At 49.0% G+C, this 13,908-nt stretch overlaps 2 protein-coding genes and 1 pseudogene across 4 annotated transcripts; 1 reads left to right on the top strand and 2 right to left on the bottom strand.

Annotated features, from left to right (window-relative positions):
• Positions 1-1,219: 1,219 nt before the first annotated feature.
• Positions 1,220-8,163, bottom strand: LOC133472671 (RNA-binding protein 4.1-like; annotated as a pseudogene).
• On the top strand, positions 8,141-9,293 carry tifa (TRAF interacting protein with forkhead associated domain). The gene is made up of 2 exons (XM_061763843.1): positions 8,141-8,293; positions 8,385-9,293. Exon 2 carries the CDS (start codon positions 8,396-8,398, stop codon positions 8,996-8,998), a length of 603 nt encoding a protein of 200 aa, XP_061619827.1. The 5' UTR covers positions 8,141-8,293; positions 8,385-8,395; the 3' UTR covers positions 8,999-9,293.
• On the bottom strand, positions 9,216-13,165 carry LOC133472670 (RNA-binding protein 4.1-like). Of its 3 annotated transcripts, none has more exons than XM_061763833.1 (4): positions 13,009-13,112; positions 12,222-12,651; positions 11,211-11,876; positions 9,216-9,701 (listed from the first exon to the last, which is right to left on the bottom strand). In XM_061763833.1, the coding sequence occupies exons 1-3, from the start codon at positions 13,009-13,011 to the stop codon at positions 11,218-11,220; spliced, it is 1,092 nt and encodes a 363-aa protein (XP_061619817.1). In that variant the 5' UTR covers positions 13,012-13,112; the 3' UTR covers positions 9,216-9,701; positions 11,211-11,217. The 3 variants fall into 3 exon arrangements, with proteins under 3 accessions (XP_061619817.1, XP_061619818.1, XP_061619816.1); XM_061763834.1 differs by lacking the exon at positions 9,216-9,701 and adding an exon at positions 10,278-10,965 and having other exon boundaries at positions 13,014-13,165; XM_061763832.1 differs by lacking the exon at positions 9,216-9,701 and adding an exon at positions 10,278-10,965 and having other exon boundaries at positions 13,009-13,110.
• Between the last annotated feature and the right edge of the window lie 743 nt (positions 13,166-13,908).

The raw sequence follows: 13,908 nt of genomic DNA on the forward strand, positions 1-13,908 counted from the left end.
AGAATCAGAATCAGAATCTGAATCATCTTTATTTGCCAAGTATGTCCAAAACACACAAGGAATTTGTCTCCGGTAGTTGGAGCCGCTCTAGTACAACAGAACACAATAAAAAAAAAAGGCAAAAAATGTATTCGAACACACACATCCAAGGTTTGTCTAATGATCCGAATATATTGCTTGCTTTCATTTTTGCATCTACTGTATATATTTTGAATGGTTGGAGAACCACTTCACGTGGGTAGAATCTGAGAAGTATTTTTCAAAGATATGTTTTTAATTGGAGTCCGCAAGCTAGAATGGCCGTCGCGCGACGACGTCAGTAAGCACAAGTGGAGTCCAATTCATTTGCGACACCTTTTCATCTCTCCTTGACCTCATGACGTAATCCAACAGGAAAGGTGGCATAAAGGTTAGGAGATTGGAATGTCTGAAGAAGCCCGGAGAGACTGGTAGAGTCACAGATAGATCAAGAAGTGAACACAAAACCTGTTGTGAATTTTGCGGCTCAGCGACTGGTTGGAGACCAGTAAGTTATGCAAAAAGTACTCAAACACAGTTGCACAAACCAAAGTTAATAAATGGTCAAATTAAGTTCACTTGCAAAGTTCAAAGTGCATTTCAGCTTGGTACTGACATCTCTCGGGAAAGCTGAATAGTTTTGAGCAGTTAGGGTTCAATTTGGATTGCAGCACCTCAGGTACTGAAGCGCTTGTTGGCTTTGACTGCAAGTCGCAGTCATTCGGTGGCATTGTGCAAATCAGAAACCCGAACATTTCGACATGAAAGAGGATTTGCTCTCGAATTGAGGGCTTCAGAGTGTTATCGATTGGAGGACAAGCTCTTCGGACTTCAACTGAAGGCGTTTCCGCACACAGCTCTTTCTAGTGATGTTTGTACAAGCGTGGACCTGAATCAAATGTCAACTTTGCATGGAAAAAAAACAAAAGCACCATCATCTGAAGAAAACCTTGAACTTGTCAAAAAGGTTTCTTCTGCCGCCCTGCGGGCACTTGGCGTCATTGCACCAATCTGACGAGTGCCTTGCCAAAAGAAAACTCATGAATAAAGGTCAACGAAACATCGACTCTGTGCATATTGCAATCATGTAGAGCACTACATAGTATTGGGGGGGGGGGGGGGGTGTAAACGCCACATAAAGGAGACCGTCAAAGAAATGCAGGAGTTTGAATTCCTCGGAAGAAAATGGACAAGAGACAAGTGTTTTTATAAAAAGACTTTATTCATGCAGGTCAGACTACAAAGCAGATTCCCTACCAATGAAATATTACTTCAGTGAAAATCAGTGACTAATGCAATGTACTTTAAAAGTGAGCCCAATCAATCGTTTATGTGAACAGAAAAACAATACTGAGTGTCATGCATCTCCAATTATTGGGGTCCCCTGAGTGCTTGAGACCAACAGTATGAAAATACACAAATACTTGACATAGTTTGAAGTGACAGCAGATGTGGATCCCCGTGACTTACCTGTGGCTTGCCGCTTTTCATCTTGTCGTCCGTGCCCTCCCCCGCAAGACGAGCTCGCGACCGGGCTGCAGCGCGCGCACGAGCTACGAACGGGGGCCAGCCGCAGCCGCAGCCGCGCTTGACTAATTTTGGTTGGTTGGTTGGTTGGTTTGTTTGTTTGTTTGTTTAGGGCAACATTGTTGAAAAGTAAGCTCGGGCGACATTTTTACGAGGGCGTGGCTCGTCGAGGGGGAAAAGAATAAATAAAGTATTATCCCAAAAATGTTTAAGGGCCACACCCGTTTTTTTCCGCTGGGTTTATTTTGACTACACAAGACTGCACAAATAAATCATTTGAAGAGTCACTGCAAGTAGAAGAGCGCGCCGAGCAGCGGTTTAGGCACGTTCAGTTTTCAGAGCTCACGTCAACAGTATTGTTTTTGGTGAGCGCAAAGCGCCGCTCCGCATTTAATACCAAGGGGCGTCGACATTTACACTCACACGCTTGACTAGGACCTAAAGTCACAAATTAGAAGCTAATTAGAAAAAAAAGACGCTTTTGTCTGCAAATATTAAAATTTCTACATCACAATGAAACAATCAAGGAGGAATTTGTGTAAAAACTGGACCAAAAACAAAAAAAACAAAACACGTGGGCATCGGCATTTCAGTTCCTTTGCATTGCAGGGGAACATTAACGCGCTCCGCCACAGACAGGAAGTAGATAGCGTCACGAACATCTGATGGTGGCGAGAGGCGACGCAGGCGAACGACGATCCTGAAAAAGAGCAAATAAGAGTGAAGGGTGTTGGCCCAAAGCCCGAAGCGCCGTGTCCTCTTGCTTCGCTTCCGCGCGTTCGATCGGGACTGGTGTTGACTTCGCCGCAGCGTTTAAACCGGACACACGGACAAGAGCAAAGAGTTTAAGCGAACACCCTCCACGTGCGACTCTCTCCGTAACATCTGCATCGTGCGGGGAACGAGTACACAGTTTTACATTTGGGCTTTTTCCATTCCCGACTATTCTCACCTTAACTTCAAATGCTGGGGCCTGGCTTAATAAGCGTAGCGTGCAGGCGGCGGCGGCGGCGGCAGTCGCGCTGCATATGGGTCCCGGGGCCGAGGAACTCCGTACGGCGGGACCCGGGAAACGGGAGCGATACGGGAGCGCTCGTAGGCGTAGCCGTTACCGTTCGGAGGAACGGCCGCGTTTGGCGCTCTGCGGAGGGGGCTGCGGTCTCGGCCGAAGTACGCTGACGGAGGAGGGGGCGGGGGAGGCGGCGGTCGACGATCGTACGGGTCGAGCGGCGGGTTCATGAGACGGTCTCGCGCAACGCCGGGAGGGGGGGGGAGGCGGCGGCGGCGGAGGCGGGCCACCGGGACCCATGCCGTAAGGACGGGCTCTGTACTTTTCATAGTAATCGACCACGCCGTAACCGCTGCGATTGCCCTCGAATGGACGCTCGGGGTACACAGCTCGCCTGGGGGGAGGGGGTGGCAAAGGAGGAGCGGGGTAACCCGGGGGCATGGGGCGACCTCTCATGAAGCCCGGCGGAGGGGGCTCGGGCCTATTTCCTGGGAAAGGCGGAGGCCAAAAGCCGCCACCGTCCGGGGGAGGAGGGTACTCCTCCTGCTCTTCACGGGGACGGCTTTTGGAAATCTGCACGTGGATGCGTTTGCCTGGATGCAACAGAAAAAGGAGGTTCAACGCAGATAATGACCTCTGTGATAAAGGCACGCCGTGTTGCCCACTTACCGTGGAATTCAGTATTGTCAATTCCCTGGATGGCATCCATGGCCTCGTCGGAGTTCGACATGTGCACAAAAGCAAAATTCTTGATAATGGCACATTCCGTGACCCTGCCGTACTCTTCAAATAACGCCCGGAGGTCTTCGTCCGATCCCTTGTCCACATTGGCCACGTGCAGCTTGACCGCGCCGTAGTTCTTCCCGTGGCTGGCCTCCACGTTGATGGCCGAGCCGTGGAGCTTGTGGAGGTGCAGGGTCTTGATGGCTTTCGTCGCAGCCTTGCGGTCATCCATGTGGACAAAAGCGAAGTTTTTGACGATGGAACATTCTGTGACTGCGCCGTGCTCCGTGAACAGGGCCTTGATTTCCTCCTCGGTTGCCTCTTGGGGCAGATTCCCGACGAATATCTTCACCATGTTAAACGCTCTGTTTTCAAAATTAAAAAAAAAGTAAAGGAGGATCGTGCTGTTTGTGTGTGTGGGTGGACAGCATAAACACTTGAATTTAGGAGGCGTTTGGTCATTTTCGACCCCCAGTCTCGGTCGATGAATGGCGGCTGCAGAGTTGTAAATGCCCCCTTTGTCTCCGCAAAATGGCTGACACTCATTCAACTCAGGGTGAATTATATACCATGTAAATACATGCCATTCACATTGCGATGTCATTGTTTACATCAACAGTGCTGACTATAGTTCAACACTTGGGTCATTTCTATTTTATTTTAAGAAATAGAAGGCCACTCTCAAGCTAGCCGAATCGGTTAGCTTCTGCTAGCGTGCTAATGGCGCCGCGTCTTGAAACAAAGCACGTATGACCGACCGGCACACGAACGACACGCTACTATTCACTTGCGTTTAAAAAAACACACACAACCATACACGTGAACGCATCAAAGTATACATCTCTACGATAAAGGCAACAAGAGCTCTTGCCTACCTTTTGAACACAAGCAGCGACCTCAAGAAATGGTGTAAGAATCCCCACTTCCGCCTCTTCCCGACTCTTCTTACCTACACTGCCCCCTACTGTTCGGGATGATGACGTATTCTTCTTCCTTCTTAAATCAAGCCTGTTTGGAAATGGGTTCTGTCATAAACGTAATGTAACAGGGTATATTAAATAATGCCTGACTGTAGTGCTTCGTCACGGATGATAACAAAAAGGAGAAACGATGAATCAAAACTAAAGGGAACAACAAACTGGAGAAAAATGCCAAATTGGTCTTACTGGTATGCGCCGTGCGGCACGGTGGATGACTGGTTAGAGCGTCAGCCTGTGTGGAGTTTGCATGTTCTCCCCGTGCCTGCGTGGCTTTTCTCCGGGCACTCCGGTTTCCTCCCACATGCCAAAAACATGCATTCATTGGAGACTCTAAATTGTGAGTGCGACTGGTTGTTTGTTTGTATGTGCCCTGCGATTGGCTGGCAACCAGTTCAGGGTGTACCCCGCCTCCTGCCCGATGACAGCTGGGATAGGCTCCGGCACGCCCGCGACCCTAGTGAGGAGAAGCAGCTCAGAAAATGGATGGATGGAGTATGCGCCGTCAATCTGCAAGGCGCCGTTGGAAATTCAGCTACTGTGGGTCGAAGTCGAAGAAGAAGAAGAGGTGGGAAACGGGTTCTTCGGCAGAAAGAGAAGAGGAAAGCACAGAGCCTAGAACTGAATGTGGGGACTTTGAATGTTGGGACTATGACAGCAAAATCTCGGGAGTTGGTTGACATGATGATTAGGAGAAAGGTTGATATATTGTGTGTCCAGGAGAGCAGGTGGAAAGGCAGTCAGGCGAGAAGTTTAGGGGCGGGGTTGAAATGATTTGACCACGGTGTAGATGGGAAGAGAAAATGGAGTCGGGGTTATTTTAATTGAAGAGTTGGCTCAGAAGGTCTTCAGATGGAGTGATGAGGCTGAAACTTGAAATTGAGGGTGTCGTGTGTAACGTGATTAGCGGCTATGCCCCACGGGTACGATGTGACCTAGAGGGGAAAGAGAAATTCTGGAAGGAGCCTGACGAAGTAGTTCTGAGCATCCCAGACAGAGAGAGAGTCGGGATTGCCGCAGATTGGAATGGACATGTTGGTGAAGGAAATAGGGGGGATGAAGAAGTGATGGGTAAGTACGGCATCCAGGAAAGGAGCTTGGAGGGACAGATGGTGGTCGACTTTGCAACAAGGATGCAAATGGCTGGAGTGAACACTTTTTTCCAGAAGAGGCACGAACATAGGGTGACCTACAAGAGCGGGGGTAGAAGCACGCAGGTGGATTACATCTTGTGCAGACGATGTCATCTGAAGGAGGTAACCCACTCTAAGGTAGTGGTAGGGGAGAGTGTGGCTAGACAACGTAGGATGCTGGTGTGGAAGATGACTCTGGTGGTGGGGAGGAAGATTAGGAAGACAAAGACAGAGCAGAGAACCATGTGGTGGAAGCTGAGACAAGGGCGAGTGTTGTGCAGCTTTTCGGGAAGAGGTGAGACAGGCTCTCGGTGGACGGGAGGAGCTTCCAGAACACCGGACCGCTGCGGCCGAGGTGATCAGAGAGGCAGCCAGGAGAGTACTTGGGTGTATCTTCTGGCAGGAAAGGAGAGAAAGAGACGTGGTGGTGGAACCCCACAGTACAGGAAATCATACAAGGAAAAAGGTTAGCTAAGAAGAAGTGGGACACTGAGAGGACCGAGGAGAGCCGAAAGGAATACATTGAGATGCGACACAGGGCAAAGGTAGACGTGGCAAAGGCCAAACAAGAGGCATATGATGACATGTACGCCCGGTTGGACACTAAAGAAGGAGACAAGGATCTATACAAGTATGGAAGCATCTAGGAGAGGTGGCTGCGGAGTTTTTGACCAGCTTGTTCAATAGAATTCTAGCGCGTGACAAGATGCCTGAGGAATGGAGGAAAAGTGTGCTGGTGCCCATTTTTAAGAACAAGGGTGAGATGCAGAGCTGCGGGAACTATAGAGGAATAAAGTTGATGAACCACACAATGAAGTTATGGGAAAGAGTCGTGGAGGCGAGACTCACGACAGAAGTGAGTATTTGCAAGCGACAGTATGGTTTCCATCCATCCATCCATTTTCTGAGCCACTTCTCCTCACTAGGGTCGCGGGCGTGCTGGAGCCTATCCCAGCTGTCATCGGGCAGGAGGCGGGGTACACCCTGAACTGGTTGCCAGCCAATCGCAGGGAACATCGAAACAAACAACCATTCGCACTCACAGTCATGCCTACGGGCAATTTAGAGTCTCCAATTAATGCATGTTTTTGGGATGTGGGAAGAAACCGGAGTGCCCGGAGAAAACCCACGCAGGCACGGGGAGAACATGCAAACTCCACACAGGCGGGGACGGGGATTGAACCCCGCACCTCAGAACTGTGAGGCTGACGCTCTAACCAGTCGTCCACCGTGCCGCCCAGTATGGTTTCGTGCCTAGAAAGAGTACCACAGATGCATTATTTGCCTTGAGGATGTTGATGGGATAGTACAGAGAAGGTCAGAAGGAGCTACATTGTGTCTTTGTAGATCTAGAGAAAGCCTATGACAGAGTACCCAGAGAGGAACTGTGGTACTGCATGCGCAAGTCTGGAGTGGCAGAGTTAGAATGTTAGAATAATACAGGACATGTACGAGGGCAGCGGAACAGCGGTGAGGCGGAGGTGGGACCGCATCGGGGATCAGCCCTGAGCCCCTTCCTGTTTGCAGTGGTGACGGATAGGCTGACAGATGAGGTTAGACTGGAAACCCCGTGGACCATGAGATTTGCAGATGACATTGTGAGCTGCAGTGGAAGCAGGGAGCAGGTGAGGAACAGTTAGAAAGATGGAGGCATGCACTAGAAAGCAGAGGAATGAAGATTAGCCGAAGTAAAACAGAATATATGTGCATGAATGAGAGGGCTGGTGGGGGGAGAGTGAGGCTACAGGGAGAAGAGATAGCAAGGGTGGAGGACTTGAAATACTTGGGGTCAACCGTCCAGAGCAATGGTGGGTGTGGTCAGGAAGTGAAGAAACGGGTCCAAGCGGGTTGGAACGGGTGGAGGAAGGTGGCAGGTGTGTTATGTGACAGAAGGATGAAGGGCAAAGTTTATGAAACAGTGGTGAGGCCAGCCATGATGGACGGATTCGAGACAACAGGGAGCAGAGCTGGAGGTGGCGGAAATGAAGATGTTGAGGTTCGCTCTCGGGGTGACCGGGTGGGATCAAATGAGAAATGAGCTCATCAGCGGGACAGCCAAGGTTCGATGTTTTGGAGACAAAGTTAGAGGGAGCAGACTCGGATGGTTTGGACACGTCCGGAGGAGGGAGAGGGAGTTTATTGGTCGAAGGGTGATGAGGATGGGGCGGCCAGGCGAGAGAGCGAGAGGAAGAGCAAAGAGAAGGTTGATGGATGTCGTGAGGGAAGACAGGAGGGCGGTTGGTGGATGCAGGAGATAGGCCTTCATGGAAAAGGATGACGCGCTGTGGCGACCCCGAACGGGACAAGCCCAAAGGAAAAGAAGGTCCTACAAGTATGTGACGTTGTGAATTATGCTTACAACTCAAAGAAAAATGTCATCAAGATTTAAGTGTTGCTTATTGTAGTCCTAGATGTGCATTTTGAATCGCGCTTTCCGATGTCACTTAATTTACAAATATGACGTCTGAAGGACTTTGTCGGTGGATGAACTTCCTGCCAACACATTGCGCCATCACCTTCTTCAGTGTGTCTTCAACTATCAACTATCACATGACACGTTGGGTGTTGTCCATGTTACGGAAATGCTGACGTGTTTAAATGCAAAGAAATCAAAATGCAATAGCAATTGCTCGCTTTCATACCTTTCAGTGGTGCATTCTAAAATGACCAAGTGATCCCTTCGAAATATATTGCCATCCAAAACATGCTTGCAGTTCAACCCAAGTAGCGCTCTTCCTGCATTGAACGCTTCATACCTCCCTTGGTGTCTCGTGAGGGTGACGACAAGGGGAGGGACCACAACCTTCCCGGAAAAAAAAAAATCTTATGTTGCGCAACCGTTTTCTCGTACATCTCGACGTCAACGCGGTGGACTGGACCAGTCTGCAAGTAGGTGACAACGCAAGGTAATACAGACACATTTAACGAGTAGGAATTTGTTGGATGATTGTTTGCTCTAAAAAGTCCCTGCTTTTTTGGAAAAACTTCTTTCCTCAGGCTTCTTCACAATGGACGTGTCCCAGACAATAGAGACAGAAGAAGATTTGCTGACATGTCTCCGCATCAGCTTCTACCACCCACAGCAGCACTGCAAAGGTCTTTACAGTCTTCTTCCACTGGGCGTCAGGAGTCAACATTTGGCGGATGAGTCTCTGCGCTTGGGACGGGACGCGCAGTCTTGCACCTTTGCTCTGGCTGACCCCCGGGTGTCTCGCAAACAACTGGCCCTGCGTGCTTACCGCACAGCCGACAGCCCCGAGATGCTCTTCGGTCTCCAGAACCTGTCTCAGACGGTCAAAGTGTCTGTGAACGGCTCAGCCCTGGACTTCTTGGAGAGAGCGGATCTCCCGACCAAGGCCCTGATCCGGTTCGGAGGGTACGAGATGTTGGTCGTCAAGGAGGCCGGCGAGGCCAAGCGGGGGTTCGAGGTGGAGCTGGACGTGCTGCCCGTGCCTCCTTCCAGGGAGACGGGCACACCCGAGCCTAACGCCTCGCCCGTCGCCGACACGGCCTCACATCTGACAGTCCCCCAACCCGAAGTTAGGGTCCCCTCGGAGAGTGACGAGGCTCTGTTCCTCACTCGACAGCCCACCATTTATGTCAACTTCTGATACACAATAATCATGTTACTGGACTTCGGCGCATCGTGACTTCTCTTACCAAACAGAAGACTCTAGAATAGAGGAAGCTATTGTAACCTTCGTGTTTGGACACCACCAAGGCAGTAGCAATTGTGATTAATTTCTACACCAAATGTGCTCGTCAAGTCCCAATATTGCAAAAAGAATCACAGCGCATCTTTATCGAAACAAGAAAGAGGACACAGGGCAGTCATACAAAATGTTTTTTTATCAAAGTTTAAAATGTCCATCAACCAATTGATTAAATAAAATACTGTTTAATATTTGGAATGTTCATCTGCAAGATGCGGGCTATACCAGGATGAATACAACAACACGGTTAAGTATTTCATTCACCCTGTCGGAGAGGCACATAAATAGTTCAACTTGTCTATAAAAAAAAGGTTACAAAATGGCTTTAGGGGGATATTATACATCTCTATATATATATATATATTTAAAAAAAAAAAAAAAAAAAAAAAAGGCACATTGCTGTGGTAAACTCAAAATGTGTAGAGTTAAGAGTCCCTGAGTGCAGAATGTCTCACGAGCAAAAAAAAAAAAAAAAAAAATATCCCTCTTCAAAAACTTCAGTTGGGGGGGGGGGGGGGGGGGGGTCATCCGACTCCAACTTCCTTCAGTGCACGTCGGCGAAACACTCTCGGACTGAAGTGACTCCCAGCAGTAGACGGGCCTGCAGACAAAAGGAAAAGCTCATTGAACGCTGACCCGACTGCACAAAAGAAACAAAAAAGGGGGAACAGTATGGATCTGGGACTAAACTGAAACTGATCTCTCTCCACCGTGTGGGGCTCATCATTCAAGCTGAACCTACCGTGAGCCCGTCGGGGGTCTCCCGTCGAACTCCGAACAGCCTAAAAACAGCAAAGACTGAGAACAGGAAAACATAAATCCATAGAGGGTTTTATCTATTCCACATCAAAAAGTCATTTGCGAGAGCTGACTGGAACCTGGGAGCATTTCAAAGACCGGCTAAATGGCTGTAAACTGGGCCTTTTGATTCACAGATGCCTAAAGAGCCTCTTCTAAACGCATGCTTATTATTGTTGTTATTTTTTTAAGCGCCAAAGCAGGGAGTTTGAAAAGTCTACGATGAGAATTGAGTTTAAACAAAATGTCATCACTCAGCATTGAGGCTGACCACACCTACCCGGAGTCGAGCTGCAAACCGATGAGGACCGATCGTGAAAGCGTCTCCACGCCGTCATTATGATCTGTGCTTGCGACGGCCAATGACTTGAGTTAAAACTTGTCACGTTTTTGTTCATCTGTTTATTAAAAATCCTTCAAACGAGGGGTGGGGGTGGGGGGAAGGCAATCTAAGTAAAACCATACACAACGTTGCTAAATGACCGAGCGGAAGAAAAAAACTAAACAAAAAACCACGAACAAAGCATTCGAGAAAACCAGTACTACTTTTGATTTTACATGCGTACAGGTCGGACAAGGAAGACACTATTTTATAAACCGCCACACAGGTCTAATATGTGTATCGAGAAACACTATGACGATTTGATTTTTTTACTTATTGGGCAACCAAAATCAGTCTACACAAAACGCTACAATACTTGTTAACAAAGACTGAATATAGCATTTTAATGAATGGCGTTCTTTTCGAGGCCATGTCGATTGAAAAAGATTGAAAAGCAGTGTAGTAATGCGTCACACCGAACTAAGCACTGAAACCCAAACAACCTAAGAATTTGAAGAGTAATACAAACAGAGGAACAGAAAAGGCATTGACAGCTCAGAAATATAATGCGTGAATGCAACAAGGAATCGCATGTTTTGTTTTATAAGAACGTCGCTGTCCGCAATACAGTATCTTCCAGTAAGTCTCCGGCGAACGCAACGCAATCCACCAAAGACGTGCGGGAGCGGGGGGGGCGTATAGCACCATGCGCATCAGCAGACGGCGTTCTTGACATATTCTAAACCTGGAGAGAGAGAGCATACCACACGTCAAGGAAGGGCTTTTACTCAAGATCGGTTTGTTTCTATAACAGCATAGTTTTGCGCTCGCTAACACTGAATGGATGCTGCGATTAGATCTGAGGGAGTTTTGGCGGGTGCTGGTCTAAAGCGCCATTCGACTTCATACGAGTCTTATCTTCTAGTTTTGTTTGGATTATTCTCACACAAAGCCCATTTTGCCGAGTGGAGGCCGATGATGTGCACTCACCTCCGGGTTACACTCCATGGGCCTGGTAGGCGCCGTAGTTGGGCTGCGGCGGCGGCGCCGGGAGCGGACCGCTTTGTGCGTAGTTGTTCCTGGGGTACGGGGGAGCGTACGGCTGAGGTTTCATCTGCGGGGCGAAGCGGGTGCGCTCGTACGAGTAGCCGTTGCCGGCCGCCGGAGCTGGAGGAGGAGGGGGGTGGGGGGCTCGCCTAATGGGGCTGCGGTCTCGGGGCATGAAGGGCACAGGAGGATGGGGAACGGGTCGTCGGTCATACGGTTCGTGGGAACCCATCCCGACGCGCTCTCTTCCCATCGCCGAAGGAAGGGGCGGCGGTGGCGGCGGCGGGATGGCCCCGGGACGCCTATCTTCGTAATTAGGGGCGCCGTAAGGACGGGCGCGGAATTTCTCGTAATAATCCACCACCCCGTAGCCTTCGCGCTCGCCATAGCCGCGGTCCGGATACATTGGCCGCCGCGGAGGAGGAGGCGGAGGCGGCGGAGGCGGATAAGAGGACATGCGACCCCCGTAGGGAGGCTCGGGGTGGAAGCGAGGAGGGTGAGGAGGATAAAAGCCTCCGCGGCCGGGCGGTGGGGGCGGCGGACCGAACTCCTCCTCTCCCGAAGCCCAGGCGGGCTTGCTTTTCGACAGCTGAACGTGGATGTTTTGTCCTGGAGGAGATGAGAAAAAAGATTTACACATCCGGCGACTGATTTGCACGGCCTTTAATTATCGAGAATGTAAATGCAAACTATGCTCGAGAGTGTTTCAACATAATCGAAATGCTCGTGATGACGTCACAGTACAAACCTGTGCTCATCAAGTCAACTCTTAAGCTACAAGTGCGGCCGACCACTAGGCGCCACTGGCAGTTTCGAGTCTTAGAATCGTGATTGGCGGTCGGTCCCCTCAGGAAGAAGCCGCAAAAATGTCACATGGCTCCATGCGGCCTTCTCGGGAAGGAAAAAACCTTGCATTCTACAAACAAATGTGACTGTAAAATACATTTGGCTCACCTTGAAACCTTGTGTTATCCAGGCCCTTTATGGCATCCATGGCTTCTTCGGAGTTGGCCATGTGAACAAAAGCAAAATTCTTCACAATCGCGCACTCTGTGACTGTGCCATATTCTTCGAACAGCTCTCTCAGCTCTTTGTCACAGCCCCTTTCCACATTAGCGATATGGATCTTGACCGGACCCTGGTTGTTCCCTCGGCTGGGCTCCACGTTCATGGGTCTGCCGTTCAGTTGATAGAGGTTGAGCTCGCGGATGGCTTTCGTGGCCGCCTTGCGGTCATCCATGTGGACGAAGGCGTAATTTTTGTACTTGGCACATTCTGTTACGGTGCCGTACGGCGTGAACAAAGCTTCAATTTCTTCCCTGCCCGTCTCTTCGGTCAGGTTTCCAATGAATAGCTTCACCATTGTTGCACCGGGGTTTCGGCCCTACACGTGGTACAGACGACAAAGTCAACATCCGAGAAAATGTTAAAAAAATAACATGCAGCCAGGACGACAGAGGCGACCCCGCAAAAAGTTTCAATGCGCTCTCATACGTTTAAGTGCGTGCAAAACAATCCGCTTGACACGCGAGAGCTCATGCTAGCCACAAAGGGAGCGAGATGTTAGCCACTTCCTGATTTACAAGCTACCAACGGTTGCTACCAGCAAGCTAACATTAGCAACATGCTACATTGGAACGATAGGAGGCTAAAGGAGATTAATTCACGACTGCTTATACCACTATGTTAAAACGACTAGGCTAGTCTCCACTTTAAACGGAGAAATTGTGTGCAAACAAACCATACTTTCCAGTCGTCTTCGACAGCCCGCGTTGCCACCAAGTCGAAACTGCTGGAATACGTAATTTAATGGCGCACACCGGCGAGGGAATCAAATACTTAAATCCAATTGGCAGAGCGAAGCGTCGCTTAAAACCTCTCGCACGCGATTGGTCAAGCAACAAGTCTTACAGTCGCCTGGGATGTGCGTCATTTCCGTTTTTAGAAATATGGCGTCGCACATTAGCAAATGAAGTACTACATTGCTACACATTAGTCACCACAAATCATTTGCAACACGTAAAACATACACACGCACGTGTTAACGTTTAATGCGGATAACATACACGCATGTGTTAATGTTTAATGCAGATCATCCCGTAGCGGGATTACAGTTAAACCGCACGGTTCCTCTCACGTTTGCACACTAACGGCTTTGACCCTTTGTTGTTGGATGCCTTTAAATCCTTTGTAAACGTCACATTGGCACACAGCACTGTATGTAATAAAATAGCCTTTGCTTCCTTCGGTGAACTTCAGCTATTACAGCAGTTAATAATAATAAAGGAGACAAAAGAAAGAAATAATACATGAAATGAGTCGGAGCTGCTGAATTTCAAACACGTGTATGTTGTAAATAATTTATTACTCATAACACTGTTCTGGTTCGCTGTTCAAGTGGTATGTGAAGTTGACATTTATGCCCAAATACAAAGTGTCCCTCGGGTTGATGTCCAATAGTGTCAGAGGAAGTTGGGAATCATTTCTCCCGGCTCAAAGCATCCTCCTGACTCATTTACATCACACTCAGATGTTCAAAATGTGGAAGGCTTTTGTGCCAAAATGAAAATGAGAAAAAAAAAAAAAGAAAAAAAAAAAGTCTGTGGAACAATTACTTGAGTGCTTCCTGAACTGAACATAA

Source organism: Phyllopteryx taeniolatus, chromosome 23 (assembly GCF_024500385.1).
Source record: "Phyllopteryx taeniolatus isolate TA_2022b chromosome 23, UOR_Ptae_1.2, whole genome shotgun sequence".
NCBI lineage: Eukaryota > Metazoa > Chordata > Actinopteri > Syngnathiformes > Syngnathidae > Phyllopteryx > Phyllopteryx taeniolatus.